At 40.9% G+C, this 21272-nt stretch overlaps 1 protein-coding gene across 4 annotated transcripts in view; it reads right to left on the reverse strand.

Annotated features, from left to right (window-relative positions):
- LOC116326539 (plexin-A1) overlaps positions 1-21272 on the reverse strand; it is a 178155-nt gene that overhangs the window by 119431 nt on the left and 37452 nt on the right. For all 4 annotated transcript variants that reach the window (XM_039612261.1, XM_039612262.1, XM_039612260.1 and 1 more), the window contains exon 3: positions 9693-9875. In XM_039612261.1, the coding sequence (XP_039468195.1) occupies positions 9693-9875 (183 nt within the window). The remainder of the gene's footprint in view (positions 1-9692; positions 9876-21272) is intronic.

Raw genomic sequence — 21272 nt, forward strand, 5'->3', positions numbered from 1 at the left:
GTGTGTATGTGTGTGTGTGGCTGCTCTCTGAGGACCCCGCTTGCGGTACTTTAATTAGCCTAATCCAACAGCAACACATGGATGGAGGAGCATAGTAGGAGAGGGATGTGAGGGTGGTTGGAGGGCGTGAGGTGGCAGACAGAACAAAATCTCTCTCCCTCTCCATACCATTTGTTACTCCCCCTCCAAAGAACACAACATGCACACACCTCCATCTTGGCTCTTGGCAGTGCAGTTGCCGGCCAGGCCAATGTAAAATCCACAGGGAGGGGGAAACGGTCTTTGAAATGGCCACATGGGCTGCTGGAGGCCAACTATACCATTCCCAGGGAGACAGCATTCAAACCATAGCCACGCTAAATGACCAATTAAATATAATAGCGAGGGCTTAATTGGTGTTAGCCAATTTAGAATGACACTGTGCAATTAATGCTATAGAGAAGATATAGAGACGACTGTTGGGAGTGTCTGTGTACATTGGTATGCTAATTCAGCAACCCAAACCAGTCTTTGTGTCTAAGACCATTTTAGCAAGGAAAGGGATAGATGGAATTGTGCAAGAAAGGAGGGGGACAGGGGGTATAAAGAAGGTAGATGAAGTGAGATAAGTTGGGAGGAGAAAAAGAATGACTGCTGGGGGAGAGTGGGTGGGGAGCAAGGGAGAGAGTGAAAGAGGGGGGAGTGAACCAAATTTATAAAAAAGAAAAAAAACAACAACAAGATGCACAAACAAATGCTAGCCTTGGGAATAGATGCAATCAGCTCAGTCAGTCAGCTAATGACCAATTCCATGGAGAAAAGTGAGACGGAGAAAGACCGATAGTGTGAGTGAAGCAAAGACAGAGAACAGAAGGACTAAATGGAAAGGACAAGAAGTGCAAGAGGAACAAGAGAAACATGGAAAAGAGAGACTAATTAATCAGGTTGAAACATTTGAATTTAATAAATGGATGGATAAATTACCAAAAGGAGACAATTGCATGATTTGGATATGGGATTAAAAGAGGGAATATAAGGACATAAAGTGCCTCTCCATTTTTAAAGACTTAGCTGGCGGAAATGTTAAGTCACAAGGTCAGCTACACCAGTAATAGGGCTTTTTTTCTAGCTCCAGTAATACTAATAAGAAGAGCCTAGATATAGTGGAACAAGAGTTGGTCCTGAAACTGAAATAAGTTCACTTTAGCCAGCTGTTACTCTAAGAGACTGGGCAGAGGGCATAAGAGCAGTGTGGGGAATTGGCTTTCCGCTTGGCTATCACATACTCTTACGCTAACAGGATTACCCACAGGGTGAGTGCAGTATGGCCAGAAGTGGTCATGAGGCGAGTGGTCTGGAAGCAGGCAGGCTTGGGGCAAAATACAAAGCCAGCTAACACTGTGACAAGGTTTCAGGCTCAAGCTATTACCCCTGGGGGGGCACAGGACAGAGGGGTAATTAGTTAGACAGCGGGAGATGCCATCATGCTGTGTGAGAAGGATAAACGCAGGGAGCTGTTGTATTTGGACTTGTTTTTGTTCGCGTATCTCAAAAGTATTTTGAAGTGTGTGCGTTTAAAAAAAAAAAAAAAAAAAAAAAAAAAAAAAAAAAAGGACAAAGACAGACAGACCCAATCTGAATTTCATGGCCTTGAAATGCTACTAAAGCCTACAACGCCCATTTGATGTCACAACTTCAGAAAAACAAATTCACAATTACAGTAACAGAATATGCAGTCACCTCATACAACACTGCATGCAAATATACGCAGGTGAGTGTGAATGCAAATGTGTTTGTTTCCCTACTCACAAATGTTAATCATCTTAACGTCACTAAACCACAGGAACTAATCAAAAACAATCTATTAAGAATCTATTAGCTTTGCAACGTGTAATCTGATAAGCCTGCTACAGTTGTTTCCCATAGGAGTCTGCGTGCACGAGTGTGTGCACGGCAGTGCCGTTTGCATTCTTCACAGTAGATTAGCCAATTTGATAGTAACTCACATATTTACACTCATCATTTGGTGTAATGGAGATGGAAAAGAATCCTTGTATTATCTTTTTTATTTATTTTTTATTTTATTTTATTTTCTCAGAGAAGCATCAAAGTGCTGTGCCTCCTTCCATTATGTGTCCTACTTCTGTGTGAGGGTATCCGTCCGTAAACAGTTGCTGATTTCTTCCATTTAATGGCTAAGAGGTTAAGCTTCCACATGTGGCTGTAATGGGCTTGTGGTGAGCTGTGTAGCGAGTTGAACACAGTCTCTTTTAAAACCAGAAACATACATACTGTGAGCTGCTGAGTTTAATTGGAAAGGAATGAGCGTATGAGACACTGTGTGACTGTGACTGTATGCCTGTATGAGAGATATAGCTTCCAAAGGTAATCTTTGCCTGCTGTGTCACTCATGACCAAACCTCTGGACACTGTGCTGTCCCAGTGTGTGTCCAAGTTGGTATATACCTGCATGAATGGGCTCATTTTACCTTTCAGTATGAGCTATGACATTCCCTCTAGTGTGTGTGTGTGTGTGTGTGTGTGTGTGTGTGTGTGTGTGTGTGTGTGTGTGTGTGTGTGTGTGTGTGTGTGTGTGTGTGTGTGTGTGTGTGTGTGTGTGTGTGTGTGTCCTGTCAGAAATAATGACACCACGAGTCCTGGCATTGTGCCATCCACCAGGTGTGCTCTTGGCTGTATCAGCTGCCATAGAGCTCTGCTTTAATTCTACGGAGCTGATGCCTTAAAGAAATTATTTGCTGGAAAAAATACACTAAGTGCGTCAACAGTATATTGTGATTTTCACTATTGTACAGTAAAACTGAGTGCAATTTAAAAAAGTGCATGTAACTTTCGCACACACATGTATCATATGGAGAGTGGGGACTCTTTGATGTTCCACCCCGAGATGCCTAATGGAGATGACCTAGAAACAGGCTGGCCTCGTCCTCACTTGGATCATGTGAGCATCCCAGCTTGCATCCAGACTCTTCTAATCTTCCCTTAAAAATGGATTCTAGCGTGGTGCATTTATAATTCATCTCCCTTGCTCTCTCTTTTCATTCTGTATCCCTTTCTCTTGGCTTTTTCCCCACTCTCATCTACTCCCCACTTTGGCTCATTAACCCCTGGTAGTAGTGAATTGTGGAGAGAACGCAGAGGTAGTGAATGAGTGCTGTGCAGTGCAGTCACACACAGTTGAACTGAGCTAAAATGCATTAGCGCTGAGATTATCAAGGACTGAACCGTTCTCATTTGTGGCATTAGCCAACACAGAAGCCCACTGTAACTTATCTTGCTCTTTAAAAATGATTAGCTTTAAACATTTATTGTAGCTTTGGTTAAAGGACTAGATTGGCGCCAAGATTAAGACACATTTGTTAAGGTTTTGAGGGTGAACTATCAAGTCATATCGCCTCTTAATGTCACCATAGCTTGTTAGGAAGGTAGGATATATGGCTCGTTATGGCATATGAAGCTCTTGCAGGAAAAAGGTGCAGAATTAGACCCCTGGTTTAATGAGACTGGATGGAATCATGCATGTGTAAAGGATGGTATGGCATTAAATCTTTTAAGAAGACCCCTCATTACTGTCTACCCTTACAATCTAAGTGCTACAACCTATTTTCTGGAGTGGGAAAGAGCGTGTATGTGTGTGCGTGGGCATACACAAACTTTATACATGCAAACTTCCTGTATATATGTACACTTGTACATATATGTATTTGCATTCGGAGTGCATATGCGCACACTCCTCACTTTAATGAGAGAAAATGATTAGAGAGAAACAGCGATCACTGCCATTTCATTTCAACACATACAAACGCTCAGCTATTATCAGGGAGGGGAATCTTTGATCACAGAAGGAGATAGAAAGAGAATATGTGAGCAGCAGATGAAACAGAGAAAACGAGGCAGAGAACAGAAGCAAAGAGGCAAAGTGAGGAAGCAGTGGATGATCCTGTTACTCACTGTGCTTGTTACAGTAGTCAGAGTTGAGGGTTATGGATGAGTTTTAGACATTGTTAGAGCTTATATTATCCAACAATCTATATGGTTGCTGCTCATACAATGAGCAAAAGCAGAGATACTGTATATTCACAGTGTGAAATTCTACAATGACAACCTCCAAAGGCTGGAGTGTGTGCAGACGTGTGCGAGGGTGCATTCACGGAGAGATGCTGAACGCTATTGTAGGATGAATATAGTCATGTACAATGATAACCTACATATGGGAGAAAGACTCAGGCTGGCAATGAACAGAGATAACTGATATCCATTTGCTTGAGCGACATAATTACGATCACACACACAGAGACACATTAGCTTCACTGGAGTTTTAGATCGTCAAACATACTTGTACAGATGCAGGCAGTAGACAATGAAATAAGACCTTATAATGGTCATTACATTACTTTAATAATATGCATATAGTTCAAGTTTCACTCCCCAAAAAGACAAAAAACAACAACAATAAAATCACCATCTGTGGTCCTCTGAGCACTGTATTAGCCATGGTTAGAATAACAAAGGCAAAATTCATTTGAGGTTCCGTGCTAACTGAGTGGTCCTACGGCATATTCCTGGCTCGTCTCACACATTTGTGGCTCAACTGGGCTATTTGGGAAAACACCATTTTACTGTGCTGTCAGGAGAGGGAACAAATTGTAGCAGAAAATGATACATTTAGCTGTTAATATGAGAACATTATGATTAGATTGGAAGACGGATGGCGCGCTGGGAGAGAACTAAATTAGGTGGAAAAACTTGGTGTTAAATGCAAAGTGCAAGTTATCCGTTTTGTCTCGGGAACTTGATCATAACTTCCACAGCCTCTGCCATATCAAATCTCTTTCACAATCAGCTACATCTCCATTTCCTCCGTCGCTTTCTCATCCGCTTCGTGCGTGTTTGTGTGACCCCATGCAGTTGGGTGAACTAATGACCGAGGGCCACCAAGCGCCCGCACAAAGCCGGCCTCTGTGCTCATGCCTGGGCCAAACAACTCGTGGCTTGGGAGCCTGAGCCAAATGATGACACAAACCACAGAAGTCTCTCACTCAGACACTCACACACACACACAAACAAACAAAGTCTATGTACCATATTTTCAGACTGTAATTTTCTGCACATTCTCAATTAAAAGAAGACGACACAAATAGAGAATCAGTAAAAGACAGATGTTTATTTCATCATTCCTCCCTGACAAGCAACTACTTTATTTTCACAATGTGTATTTTTATTTTATTTATTTATATATAATTGTTTTTTACTATTTGGGGACTGTCTGCAAAGAGAAGGCTGGAACAACAATTTAAATGCAAAGCACTAAAAACAGCCTCACACACACAAACACATATACACACAGGGGAGTTTGACAGGGCAGCATTATGCACCAGTAGAATAACAATCATCAGTCAATTAGGCCATGACATGGTCTCTTGACGGTGACACCGGCAGCCCCAGTGGAATACATCAGCGACTTCACACAGCAATATACACATACAAATGACAAACTGTCACTTCTTATTAACCCCTGAAATGCTGTCTCACCGGTGTAGTTACGGCTTAAACCTCATTTCTGCAGTATTATCTTTACTAGGAGGAAACATTATTTTTCCAACCTATTGAAAATAACAAAAAAAAGATACAAGCTTTAGATCTTAGATCATTTTTGGGGATAATCTTTAACACCAAAGAAGCTGGAGCAAGTATTATGTTACAGTCACTTGTGTGGATTAAGTTTTTCTTAAAATTTGACAGTCAGAAATATTATTTAGAACATTTTCTGAGGTAATTTTAGACAAAGCTCAAACTAAAATCTGTAATTCATAAACCTAACTGCGGCTTCATGAGGCCTGCTGTGTGTACAAGAGCAACAACATGTGAAATCCCATCTGCCACTTAATGTTTAGATTGCAGCTGCTTAGCTGACGCAGTCATCCACTTAGCTTTTACAACGTGCTGCAGGGTGACAGAACAAATACTCGGTCATGTTCTCTTTCAAATACACCTCAACAGATCCTGTACTGATTAGCTAATGAAAACACTTACTAGGTGTAGGGTCAAACATGTTATTTTTTGGCTCCAAGACATGCACTCAAACCATCATCCACTGCACTCTCTGCTTTGAATATCCATCAATTTTCCTCCACATATCCAATTCAGGGTCACAGGGGAGCTGGAACCTTTGCCAGCTGCTATTCAGCAGTGGGGTACATCCTGGACAGGTCGCCGGTGTATCAGAGGATTTTCAAAAAATGATTTATCATATTCAAAGGACTTTTAAAATGCTATGTTGAAGTTTGTTACATCTATAAACCTATGTGTTTCATGTAGTAACATGCAGTGTAAGGCCTTATTTGTCCCTTTCACTATGTTATTCTTATGCTGGCCGTTTACACTCGTCTTATATTGTCTTCTAACTGCTTTCAGAAACTGCGGGGAAGCTCAATTGATGCACTGATGAATGGTCATTGGACGGCACCTCCGCACCCACACACCTGAGCCTGGCACGGACACAATGGGGGACACATGGAGCACTTGGGGCTCGTACCACCTGGCACACTGGACATATATACACAGCAGATGGCTCGCGCTGGCCTCTGATGGAGGGTGCAGCTGAGGAATCCTAACCTGCGTTTGAGTGTTCGTGTGTGCGCAGCACCAAAAGCAGACACAATAGGTACTAGATTGTCAAGTGCGATCCTCCCTTCTTCTCTCTTCTCCCCAGACCACCTATTGAGACGGCGCATATGTGTGCAAGCGTATGTGTGAGTGTGTCATGGTTGATGCCCATTTATTGTCACTGCTCAACAGGGCCTGAAAGCACAGAAGTGGCTGAGAGAATCACTCAGACTTTTATCATTGTAAATGTGTTGGCTAAACAAACCACAGCAGCTTTGTTACAATGCTTCTTCAGACAGAAAGGCATAAAAGAGAAGAGGAGTGAATAAGGTCCACTATGTAAACTAGAATAAAGCTGACAAAGACACACAGGGACCGATGGCAGGCAGAGCCAAGCACCCAGACATAATCACACCGTCAGAGAATCAGAGCTTTTAATCCTAAAAATTAAGTGCAGCGGATAGCCGGTCAACAGTTGTGCCCTTGACCACAGCAGTATCCAGATGACCATTGAAATTAGTTAATCAGTGGGCATCACCTCTCTTCATCACTTCCTTCCCGCTTCTTCTTCCGCTAACCTCCTATATCTCCTTCATCTTACCATCTTCCTTCCTGATTCTCTCTCTAATGTCTGCGTCCCATCAAACCATTACTCATTAGTAAAAGCTTCTCCTGCGAGTGTGTGAGAGGCTACAGAGCACAGAGGGACTTCATTAGTGCTTAAAACATGTTGTTTATGCTACTGTCTTGTTGCTCTGGAAAACCTTGAACATTATAGTTAGTTAAAAATAGACTGAGCGCAGATATAACAGATTATCAAAGCACTTCAGGTCTAGCCAATGAAGACGTGAACAAAAAGTTATTTAAGGTAAAGTGATGTTACTTAAACCTCAAAACTCTCCCAGGAGATTAATGTGGATCCATTTGGTAAACATTAGTTGGTTATATTTAAAATTATTGCAACAGTCACTGCCAGATTTGTTAGATTGTTTTTCGGATTTGCCAATCAAACCTTTCCATGTCTCCTAAAACGCACCTGAAAAGCACACATGCAAGCTGTCTCCTTAAGGCAAATTCATCCAGCCAACCAATACTCTCCTTATTTCTGCCCCTCTTTTCCTTCATCGCCCTCAGGCAGAGCTATATAAACAACATTCAACACTGATGCTCTCCTGAGGAAGGTGTAAGAACAGGAACATACTCAGTAATTCCTTCATGGCCTGCACGCACTCCCACCAAGCTGTCAAAACTTTAAGGAACACTCGTCCTGAAACAGACGATGCTTTTACTGAAAGGATAATGACACAAATAAAAATCAGTTACAGAAACACTGACGCACACAATCAGAGGACCCAACAATCTGTTATCACACACTATTAATTCAGTTGCTCTTTTTCCATTTTTTTCTTCATCTGCCTCTTTATGGCTGCTGTCTGAGCGTGTGTGTGTGTGTGTGTGTCTGTGTATGCTCCAACGTCAGGTTTTAGATATTGTTCCTTCACAGCAAACTGAATCCTTTCCAAGACCAGATTATTTCAGTTGTTTTTGGGTTTGACTGAAAGACAAGGCAGCCAAAAGAACCGCAGGCTCCTTGGCTCTGCTGTTACGCACACATATGAAGGCGCGCACACACATGAAAACGACTTATCTCAAAACCTACTGCAGCAGTCTCTTCCCCAGGTGATGCTCCAAACACACGTATATACCTCAGTCAGAGTGCATAACACCACACAAGAAAAGACATGTGAGAACAGCTAAATAAATAAAGGGACTGTTGCCGAGCTAAGTGAATGGGTGTCACTTTGACAAATGCACGGCACTGAATCTTAGTCGGCACTGTATTGTTTGCCGTCACATGCGCTCTCATAAACACAAACACATGCGTGCACACACAAACCCATGCCATCGCAAGCGCGATGCATTATTATGCATACTGTGAGTGACAAACACACAAGCATTGCGTGAATACATAAACTCGTATTAAAAGTGCACAAACACACAGGCTGATTATACATTCATAATATTGAATGGATGACAGGTCTTGAGCAGTGTGGAGAGAAATGGGGTGAATTCTAATGAGATACCATTTACCCCGAGAGCTCTGTCCTCCATAGACTGGATACACACACACACGCACACGAGCGCAAAGGAACAAGTGCTGAGATTGAACACAACACTGTTACACAAAAAGGACCATAATTGCGGAAAATTGTACATATATCTAACATACAATCACAAAAGGTCAGCTATATCAGTTTAATCAGGCACAGAGGTTTGTCCATTTGTTACATGACTGCACACCATTAATCATTCCTCTACAGAAAAGGGTGCGACAGCCGCATAAGTGCGATGATATAAACCCTAACTTGCTTTGAATCCACAAAGAAATTGACCCAAAGAAAGGGGACTATAGTTTCATCAAGAAATGCACTTTAGATTTTCTTTTTCCCCACCAATGCATCCATCACCACTTTATCCCTGTCCAAAGCTCTATCTATCCACCTCAGCCCTGCACAGCTGACCTGAACAGAAAAGCCATTCACCAGTCATAGCTGTTGGATTGATTGAAGGTGAGCTCTTAAAAGACCGTACGTGGCATTGGGACAAAGCAGTTACGTTTTATGCCTGACGTGACAAACATGACAATCAATGAAAGAGTAGGCGCAGACTTGCTTTAAATTGCTTGTTAAATGAACAGGTTTTAAAGAGACACTCGGATGTCCTGCTGGAAATAGCCACTAGCCAGAAAAACTGTGTTGACTGCATTTAGTATAAAAAAGCATCAGCAAAGTGCCTTATGTAAATCTACAACGATTCGGCCGCCAGTACACAGCTTATGAACTGACAAGCGTCACTGGGCAAAAAGCTGGTCACCATTCATGAGTAAAAGAAAAATATTTGCCAGAAAGTTGCTTCCTTTTAACTGGATAATAAATAATGACAAAAATCAAAATGCCTTTTTGGCTTACACACAATTTCCCCTCAACTTCATATTCCATTCAGTTCAAATGGAAAACAAATCCCAGCATCGATTATAAAAAATAAAAAGACCACCACACACACACACACACACACACCAACAATCCTACCTTCTTCAGTTTCCCATTGCGTGTGCCAACAAACGCCACAGTGTTGCCGCGGTAGTCATACGCTGCCACTGAAGTCATGCCATCATCCTTATCGATGAAGAGAGGAATCCCCTCGATGGTGCTGGTTCCCCCCAGAGGCTGGTTGAAGTCCTGGCCACAGAAGTTATCGTCGATCTGAAGTGGCTAGAGACAGGAGGGAAAGGCAACGAAATGAATCAGACAAAATAGAAGCACTCAAAATTATTTTCTGATCTAAAGCAGATTGTTCAGCAGAAAACAAATTAATGTAGGTTGTGATGTTTGGGGTGATTGTGTGAGTGTTTTTCTGTCTGACATGAGAATTCTTTAGATTTATTGTGCTTTAAGGTGCGCATCCGACTGGTATTTACAACAAGAAATGCAAAAGTATCTCATTTCAAAACACTAAATAGATTCAGTTTATTCATAAATTCATATAAGGACACATTCTAAAATACCACAAATTAGATTTTATATTCAAAGCAATGCCTTTTTTAAATTCTAAACTAATGTGGTCTCATACTATGGAAGCTGGATGTGAAGCACCATTCTGAGAAGCCCTCAAATGCCCTTAAAAACAATTTGTGAAAGCAGCTAAGCTGCCTAAAAGTCGACTTGCTGCACGTTTCCATATTCAGTGAGAATGGCCAACATATTTGATTGTCTAATGTAATAAGTAGGCTACTGAAATTAAGGTTATTCACACACACACTGCTGTCTTTAAAGCACAATCCCACACTTTTATTCCACAGTGTTCGGTCATGGTGGTGCCACGGCAGTAATGATGGTGACTATGTGACAATATCTGGAACATTCCAGTGTCACGAGGGGTCTATTACCCCAGGCAATCCACTGACCCATATGATGCTTTAACCAGTCATGACATACAAACACAGTCAGGGTATAATCCATGAAGCAGGGTTAAAATGCCACAGCCAATGAATGCTTTACTTCATTTGCACATTTTTGTACACATTTTCAGGATATCAATCAGGTATCACTGTGGTTTTATTAAAGCTGAAAGTATTAATACATTAATCTGATGGATAACAGATTTAATGACTGTTGTTTCTAGTTTCCCACGCTAGAAAGATGACCAATGTTTCCTTATTTCTTCACTATCAATATCTTTTTTTTCCAACTTCTGATCAGATGAAAAATAGCCTGAAAACCACTTAAACTCTGGGAAACTGAAAGCTATATTTTCTACATTGTTGTACATCCAAGCAATAAGTGATTAATTAAACCAAACCATTAACTGTTATAACAAATCAAAGTAATTCTCTAGTGCAAAATAAATGTAAAACATTAGGTTGTGTGAAGTAGTGCTGGGCTTCAGGTGACTTGTCACCATGTTTTTGCAGCTGATCAGATAAAGTTGGTAAGATGGGCTGACACCGTCTAAGAGCTCAGACTTTTCTCGGCTTCAATTTGGAACTTTAAGAGAAGCTTAACACTTGTTATCCTGTTAAAAATAATTACACTGTCAAAGCTCCAGACAGACAGGACTGATAACCTTTGCTGTGTAGCTCCCATATTAATGTTATCACTTTATTATGAGCCCGGCCACTAGCCGCTACAGTGATAACAGTTGGCTAATGTTACTATTGGATTATTGCTAATAGAGTTAGACTGTGTGCTGGCCAGGTTAACATTTATGATAACTGTTTAAAACTTCAATACTTCTCAAACTGGAGCCTTACTCACTTCTTTAAGTTCGTAAGTGTTTGTTAGTGTCAAGAACGTCAACTACTTCAGCTGCTAGTGTGCCTGGCTGTCTGCAGCAGATATGTGTGAAGTTGTGTGTCAACTGCAGGAGGCAAAGCCAGCACTGTTAGTATCGTTGCTGTAGAAATTGAGTATCACCTCAGACAGTAATTTTTAGCAATGATTAGTGTATGAGTATCAATTTTCTTTGACAACGCCAATCAAAAAAAGTCCACTTTGGATGCTGTTATTAACAGAGAATAAATGTCTGTGCATCTGCGATGTAACCAGAGCCGGCAAACGTGTGAGTTGCTGTATTCACACACATGAAAACACACATACATAGGGAGTGTGTAAATGGCGGTGTAATCCATAGTCTTATCACTACATCATCTGATTGATCCGCACAGGAGAAAAGATAACACCCACTCCCTCACACCCTCTCCCTCCTGATCTGCTTAAATTGCCTGCAGCTCGGCACAAGTCAATAAAACGTTATTCTGCCTTTTTCTTCCTTCTCACTCTCTTTCTGTCTCCTCCTAGCCACTACAGTAACTTAGCAAACATCAATATCCCCTCCCTGTCCTTTTCTACTTCTCTACCTTCTCTCTTCATCCACCCCCTCTCTCTCCATTTCTCACAAAGTCACCAACTCCAGCCCTCTGTCCATCACACACATCTGTCCACTTAGACCAAGTCCTCCGAGAGGTGGTAGGACAATCAACTCGAGACAACAAAGTGCTTGCCCCTTCTTACTCCCCATTTTTTTCGGCCCTAACATGTCACAGGGTAGAAGGAAACAAATAAAGGGGCCAGTTTAATGGAGGTTTCTGTGTGTATGGCAGTGTGTGCATTTAACGAAGTGAGAGCTAGAAGCAAACGCAACCATTACCTGAAACAACTTTCTTTAGTAACCACTGATGGCTAGAAGGCACTTTCATCCCTCACAACAAAGGTGACTGGCAGACAACAGACACATAAGCACCCATGCACACACAATAAACCGAGACATTCATTCAACCTGAGCAAGCAGATGTGGCTACAAGCAACAAAATAATTCCTCATACACATCATATGACAAAAACTAGGGCCAACCATTTGAAACCATGTAGTCATGTGAAAGAAGTGCATGCGTCTTCAGTAGCGTTTCCACACAAACAACCACACGCACAAAATCCCAAGACGTACAAGCCTAAGAGGCAGGACCTAAAAAGGTTAATGTATCTTCTTTAGAGGAGGCCAACTGTGGAAAATACTGTATACAGTTGCCCCAAGACTCTATAAGGGTTAATACACAAACCATCATTACAAACACAGGCATTAGCAAGTGCTCACACAGTAACCTGCACAGGTCTCTCTGCGGCACTGGGGGGGTAAAGGTGCTAGACAATTCCTGCTGGTCTAAAAGGTTTAAACAGCGTAGATCAGCATGGAATAGAAAGCATTTCCCTTGAGGTCGGAAAGCATTTTAACAGAAGGCTACACTCTGATGTGGGTTCTGCAATTTAACACACTAAAAGATTCCCATGTGATTTGGAGCTGATATTTAGCATGGAAAGAATATTCCATCCTTTGTGGTCTCTGCATAGTTGCTGGCTGGAGACTGCATGTAATGCTCCGCAGTGTTTTCAAAGTCACGCAGCTCCGCCGGGGACGAAGGAGTTAAGCCAACAACCTTCCGCTGACTTTGGCAGCAGGGTCTTACAAATGCAGAAGAGGAGGTTTCTTGTTTTGATTTTCACAGGGTGCCTGCGGTGCACACTGAATGAATTTGTGGATTTGCTTTTCACAGAAACTTGGCCTTTTATTCTCAAGTCCCCCCTCCCAAAAAAGAAAAGGGGGAAAAAAACAAAACAAAAAAAAACAAAAAAAAACATGCGAGTGCTGTGCTAAAGGCAAACAGAAGCTAGTGGCTCTTAATGACGTGATTATTGTCACTTTATTTTTTATAAGTGACAAGCATTTATTGGAAATACAATGTTTAAAATGTACCTTGCACAGAAAGGGCCCTCCTTTATTTAATCATTTTTTAAGAGACGTTTTTATCAATTTTAAACTTCCTGAACAATTTATCAAAGCCAAGTTCCAATCAACATCTGCTGAGTTTATTATAATCAAATACAAGTGCAAAGAGAAACAGTTGCTAGATGGTTTTGCACAAACAAACAAAAATGAATCGATTGAATAATTAACAACAAACATAACTTCTGATTAATTTAACTGTTTTTGGATTTGACTATTACTCAAGTAATCTTTTATGGGTTATTGAATACACAGAATTGTACATTTCTCTCTAGCTGTTGATTCTTAATATGCAGCTCATACGCAGAGAACTGTCTGACCTAAATACTGCTAGTAAGTATTGCACACAATTATACACACAAAACCAGAGTGGTCTCTACAACCCCACGTAATCATGTTCATCAACCACAACTGTATTTTTTCAAGAAGGCGGAGCCACTTCACCCATCTCATGCTGCAAAATGGCAAAATAGAGTGAAAATGTTCATATGGCTCCAGACACGTGTGCACACAGCTCCACCCACAATAACAGACTGATTACAGATGTGCGCTGGATGGCCAGGCCTAAAGGAAATGGTTGAATAATCATTCCCCCATGATTGCCATTTCTTCAACATATTAAGTCAGGAAAATATGTCTGGGCACACAGACTAACCTCAAGTGGAATTTGTCAATAGTCACCTCCATTGAGTGAAACATATGGAAAACAGCAGAGTACAACATGGGTTTATGTAAGGGAACATACATAGTGTTGTTGACTGAAAACACTGCTGTGAATTATGGCTATTAAGGAAGGAGGAAACGTGCGGCAAACACAAAACACTCATTCATTTAGAAACAGGCAAATAAATTGGGTAGCCTGCTGCAGTAGCAGGCACTATGTTTCTTTGTAGAAACCTGTTTGTAAGAGGAAATAAATGCTCTGTAAAGGAGTGGAGAGGACAGGACAAAAACTGGCTGGCATTAATGCTGACAGCGTGGTTTTGAGACAAGCCTGTAGTTCATGTGTGCTTTTGTGCGTTTCTGAATGTGTGTGCATGTATGTGTGTGTATTTATCATGGGCAGCAAAAAGAAAATGCTTCTCTCCCCACTAGTCATCAGCTGTCTCCTCATCAAGCCAACAGAGACGTAAATGCGTTTCCAGAAACATGACATGTACCTAACTGATGCATTTCACTATAACGATGGCCTACTTTTATGAGGGTGTGTGGTAACGTGTGAGGTTAGAGAAAGAGCGAGAAGATGAGAAAGAATGAACGAGAGAAAAGTGAACAAAAAAATGACCGTCAGCAGCATGAAGAGGAAACAGCATCTATGTGGCATCAACCACAGGTGCTGGCTGTTCCTCTGCAGTCGTATGTTGATGAAGTTTTCCCACACATTAACACTGTGTGTGTGTGTGTGTGTGTGTGTGTGTGTGTGTGTGTGTGTGTGTGTGTGTGTGTGTGTGTGAGAGAGAGTGTGAGAGTGTGTGTGTGTGAGTGTGTGTGAGAGAGAGAGAGTGAAAGAGCAAGAGAATGTCTGTGTGAATGTGTGAGACTGGCTCCAAGCAGAGTGAGGGATTTTGGGAGAGGGCAGCGTCATAAATTACCCAGAAATCTCAGCGAGGGTTTTGAACTCATGGAAGCACTGCAGGACTTTCTTCAAGTAGAATAAACACAAGTGCTACTGAGCTTGTGTGCATGTGCTTGCAAGGATACTTGGAAGTGCTGATTTTCTAACCAAGAGAGCAGCCTACCAACCTTTTACCTGGTGGCTTACAGTGATATCCATGGTATCATAACTATGTGCGTGTGCTGTGTTTATTTCTGTAGTCAAAGACAGTCGACATCAACACCCCAGAGAAATACAGAACTTAATTTCATGTGGCAATATACAGCAAGAAGCAAACGGGAAAGGATTCATGTATAACTGCCAGACACACGCGCGCAAACAGAATACTGGCCCAGCATTTAAAAATGATTTACCAGCACGGCTCACTCAGATCTCTGTAATGTATAGCAATAGTGACGGGGCTCAGAGGTTCTCAGCTGGAAATAAAGACCTGATATTATTTGAATACACACCAAAAATTATATTTAGAGAATTTCCCCCAGATATATGGCAGTCTGCTTCAACTACACAAGTGAATGATGTATGTGAAGTCACATGGAAAATAAGCACACTGGAAGAAGGTGGTGGGGTGTGGTTACAATTTGTTATTTTTCATATTCCTTAAACTGGCTCATGCAACAACTATTTTTGTTTTGTTCTGCTTCCAAAAATCAAAAGCAATTCATCTCTGAGTTAAAGGAATTATTCAACCCCTTATGCAATTATACCTCATCCTCTTATAGTGCAGTCACTAAACACGCTGTGTGTGTGTGTGTGTGTGTGTGTGTGTGTGTGTGTGTGTGTGTGTGTGTGTGTGCGTGCGTGTGTGCGAATTTATCAATTTTCCCCCAAAGTACTCCTTTAAAAGTTCAGAGGATTTCACAGTGAGCTTTGGATTATTCTGTAAATCTGACAGTTATTTCATTTATCTTCAAAATATAACATTTCCTGTTCTAAGCCAAAAAGAAATAAAAAAGAAATAAAAAAAGAAAAGAAAATAACACACCCTAATCCCCATAGCTTTAACAAACACAAATTTGCACTTGATATGCTAAGAACATATGTTGAAACGAGCCAAAATTAGAAGCTCACATCTGTCTATGTTTAGGATAAAAATGTTCTAAAAAAAACAAACAAACAAACAAACAAACAAACACCAATGTCAGGTGTGACACCACTGTGTCAATTATGTGTCAGTTATGACAACAACCTTGTTTCCAAGCGTGTGACAAAAATGATGCATTATCGTCACCATGAGGAAAAAGTGTCCATTTAAAACTGAACACTTATCCACAGGGAAAAATTCATTTTGGTCCTGTGTGCCATCTATTTTTTCTTCTTCTCCTTTTGATTCATTCTAGCGATTTTCTAGGATGTGTTACTTGATCCTAACTGATCAATAATTTAGAAAAAGAAATTACTGCACCAATTCCATATTCATTGGTAGCAGGATGGTAATTTCTATGTTGAGTGCACTCCAGGCAGACGGTGAAACCTCAAGGAGTTGGCGCCTATTCAGAGAACTGCTTCCAAAAGCTGTCACCACATGTTTAGACCATAATCCAACTGAACAGAAAGAAGAAGAAGAAGAAATATTGCCTACTGGATAATACGAAATGCACACTCACTCATAAATGTACACTGTCACTTAAAAATGCATCTTTGTAAGCACACAGGCAGTTAGAAACGAGAAGATTGCATGTGATCAGGAGGCCCATTAGCCCAGCTGGGACATGTGAGTGTGGAAAGTGAATGAATAACATACTTCCGTCTTCCATCATCAACCACCACAGGTGCCCTTAAGCAAAGTACTTAACCTCTGACTGCTCTGATGGAGCTGCCCAGCGACCAGCAGTGGGAGATCGGGCTCTTTAAAGTGCTGACCCAAACAGCAAAAGATACTTTAACAAATTCTAATTCTGACTGTATCCAAGATGTATTAAGAGCCTGTAAAGAAGTGAAGAAGAGGTAATGATGTATGCAACACACACCCACACACAGTACCGATCAATACATAATTACACTGGCAATTAGTATCATTAGAGTGGTGCTGGAGATGGGGATTTGTTGAGCTAAACACTCCACAGAGAGGGAGAGAGAGCGAGAGAAGGTTTTTCTATTGTTCTTTAATAATGGAATGAGAGCAACCGTGAGCATGTGTGACGCCGTTAGCTCACAGGGACGCGAATCAAATCCTTGCCGTTTACAAAAAAAAAAGAAAAAAAAGGAAAAGAAAAATATTCCTGATTTGAAATCCAATTTTCTATCAAATGACCAAATACTAACTGAAACATGATTCATTAGGCCCAATAACTTTAAAGACAACCCACCCAATCATCATCTCCCTGCTCAACTCATTTAGACTGTCAATTAACTCTGTTCATCAACGCTGGCTCAATTAATCAGGTCTAATTACTTAAACACATTTACCGCCACATCCTTTTAGATTAGGTCTGCAGAAGAGGACTGTGTTTTACAAAGACCACATGCAAGCTACATTCATCAGATCATATTTATAATGACGGATTTAATAAGGTTAGGAGCTGGCCTCAGAGTCAAATCCACTTTGTCTTAACACAGAAATGAAAATCTGCTTGGTTAATTTAATGTGGGCCCATCAAGTGCAGAATATTTTTTTTAAGATGCTGCTGTAATGGCAACAAAAATATATATATTTTAATTTAGTCGGTAACAATGTCACAACACAAGAAATTTGGTAATGAGCACCATTACGAGTACAACTACACGATTTCCAATACCCGATTCAAAACATTATATTTTTTATCATTTATATTTCCATTTATATTTTTCACAGACTGAAATGTTAGCAGGCTACTCAGACCCATGTTAACATCAAGAATTAGTTTGTTGATGTTGAATTGAATCTCATTCACCATGGATTATTTGAACAGATCTGGATTTCAGTCCTTTGGGTGTTTCACTTAAAGTATTTCCTCTTTTGGTCTGAAAAGCCAGACAGCATAGTTTGCATACTGCATATTTGCAAATTATTTAGGACTGGACATTTACTGCTTGGCTTATCAACAAGTCAGGATGGAGCTCTTGTGACAGGTACACTAGACAACGCAGTTTACGTGTAGTTTTTTCCTGTGGTTGTGGGCTGCCTTCTTTTTCTGCATGTAATGATAGACTAGAACGTTTGTAGGTGCGCGCTTCCCCCATTCATTCTTAATGAATTGACGTCTTGATGCATACACTTAAGTGGTATCTAAAGGTTTTGTAAATATATCTGGAGACTTCCATATTAGAGACTAAATCTACAATCATGTTATACTCCTACAATCAACTTTAGGGCTGATGAAAAGCAGCTCTTCAGCAGCGGCAATATCATTTTGTTTAGAATAAACAAGAACTAACTAGTTTAATTTAACTTTAAATTAATGCAGAACTATTGTAATGAATGACAGCAGAATCCACGTAACTTCACAAGTAATGGCTTTTAAACACTGCACGAGCAGTGAGCACTTTAACCAGATACATAAAATAAATATTGAACACAAAGTGACCACTTCAATATTGATTTCAGGTTTTGCATCAAATATCACCTCTGACACTGTGGGTCAAACAACACTGTGGGTACACACACACACACACACACACACACACACAAACAACAGCACACACACATGCACACACACACACACACACACACACACACACACACACACACACACACACACACACACACACACACACACACACACACACACACAGTATTTTAGACTGACTCCTACTTGCTATGATTGATTCTCCAAATGATTGATGCATTGGCCTATGACAAAGTTCAAAACCTTCCTATCCATCTGGGGATCGGGAGAAAGCAGTTGGACATTTTGAATAGGGCAAATATAATCCTTATAGAGAGAAATTCCAAAGCCAGTGAGCACGAGGGTGGTAGCAAGATGTTTCCCCCCCCCTATTGTTACTCAAAATTCCAACAGAAGTATTTGGTTGTTAAGTACTTTTTTTTTCATTACAGCCCTAAATCTATCCCAAATTAAACACTGTGGGTTGTTACTAAATAATGCGTGGTGCATACACATGAAAAGCACAACCATCTGTATGGGTTTTTTGTTTTGTTTTTATTTCAGTCAGTTTGTGTGAGTCCATTATTGTGACTTGGCTCGGTGAATAACCAGTGCAAAATTTGTTCATTTCAAAGGGTTCACCTTTTCTTGCAATACTGTACAGTTCCAAGTCTGACTAACAGCAGAATATAAAAGACCTACCAAAACAATATTATACACAAAACAATCTTGTGTACAATATGCATCTGTTTGCACTGGTCTGTAAAACATTAATGGCATTAAACAGACACAGAGTCATTGTAGCTAATGCTGTTCCCAGACCACATGATCAGCATGGTTTAGATTCCATATAAATATCTGCTATGACGGCCAATTAGAAACTGCCTTGAACAGCTCCAATACAAACCCTGGAGACCATCTCCATTGTGGATTGCTGTGTAGTGTGCTAAAAGGATTCAGATGGAGATTTTCTAACTTAACATGGCCATGCTTCCCTCCACGGTCTTGATGTTACAGTCCACAACCTTCCTACGACTTTCTCCAACTACATTTCAGAGCACTTAAAAAAAAACTAAGGTCACTGCTTGCTAGTTTTCTGTTTTGCTTACTGCAGAGAAAACAGCTGGAAATGACCATTGGATAAGACAAATTCAGTGAGTAAGAAAATACATTCTGCAAAGTGACCTCCGAGCAACAAGGCTCCCCAACTTTCTCTACCTAAAGTGCACCTCTTTAATTTCTGTAATATTTCACACACCAAAAGAGTCTTCTTGTGCTCCTCTGTCCTCATTTTTATAGCACCACCTCCTAGACGTACACATGGACAGATGTGCCACAACACACACAGAGTTGACATGACAGAAAGGTGTGCCGCTGAAGAGGACAGTGCAGTGCCCAGGTGACGGACACCGATATTATTTGTGCAGCAGCCAGCATTCAATCACACTCTCCCCTCTTTCAGTCATCTACTCTTTTCTCAAGCTGTTCTTGGCAGTGGCGGTGAAAAGATTTCTGGGGCTATCACTCTTCCTCTCACCCTTCTCTTCTCTCTGTCGGTGATTCACTGCCTCTCCTTCGAGCATACTGGCTGTAAAAGGCTTGCTGCTCTCTCCTTGATCGTTCCTCGTCCTTCCGTACCAGCTCTACATACCATTTTGTCTTTTTACTCCATTCTCTGATAATATTCTCCTATGTCCCTGCCTTTCACACATGTGTCATGTTTAGGCGGCTACAAGTTACACCTACAAGTTAGTCAGCCATGATTGCAACGCAAAACATGGCTCAACATCAAAGTCCTCATTTTCATTAAAAAAAAAGAAAAAAAAAAGCACAGCATCATTTTTCATCTTGCCTGCAGCTCATTCATTGGATTTTGCTTTAACAATTCAACTGGTGTACACGTAAAGACCCAAAATCATACATCTGAACTACTGCCTGGATATAATACATTTGTAAACAAAACAGGACAATGTCTCAGACTTTGTAAATGTTACTGCATTTTGGAAAAGGTATACGGGTGCTTTTCACTCCGGTTTTCACTCCCTTCAAGCCTCTACCTTGGCTCACTTTGCCATTTTGCTGTCTTTTTCATCTTCTTAGCACCGTTCTTCAAATTCCTATACTCTCTCCTGTATGTTGCTTTGGCATCCAACTCTTCCTCTGGATCAGACTCTCTCGCGTTCTTTCATTTTTATCGCCGCCCACGTCTAGCACCTTTCTTTCCCTCTCTCTCATCCATCTCTTGTTCCTGCTGCCCCCCTCTCTCTCGTCTAATTCCCACAACTCACTCACCCCTTCTTGCACTCACCTCTATACTGTACCTCTCTCCTGTTTCTCCTCTCTTCTGACTACACTTTTTATCTTTCCTATTTTTGTAGTCATCTCCCTCTCAACCCTAACTTAGCAACTCCCTCTCTCCATCTCACTCTTCTCCTGTGGAAATGGTTTGTATTGATCCACTCTCAAACTAGGGAGAAGGTCAGGGGTTCAATAATAAAGCTCAGGGACAAAACACAGGCACACAAACAATCTTACTCTTGCACGCGCACACAAATCTTTTATCAGAGAGCTGCTTCTAATACGCTCAAACATTAATGTTTACAGAAAACAGCTGTCTCACTGTGACTATAAACATATCATCTTAATGATGGCTGGAGGCAAGAAATTACGATCCAGCACAAATCTGAAAAT

Source organism: Oreochromis aureus, linkage group 5 (assembly GCF_013358895.1).
Source record: "Oreochromis aureus strain Israel breed Guangdong linkage group 5, ZZ_aureus, whole genome shotgun sequence".
Lineage (NCBI taxonomy): Eukaryota > Metazoa > Chordata > Actinopteri > Cichliformes > Cichlidae > Oreochromis > Oreochromis aureus.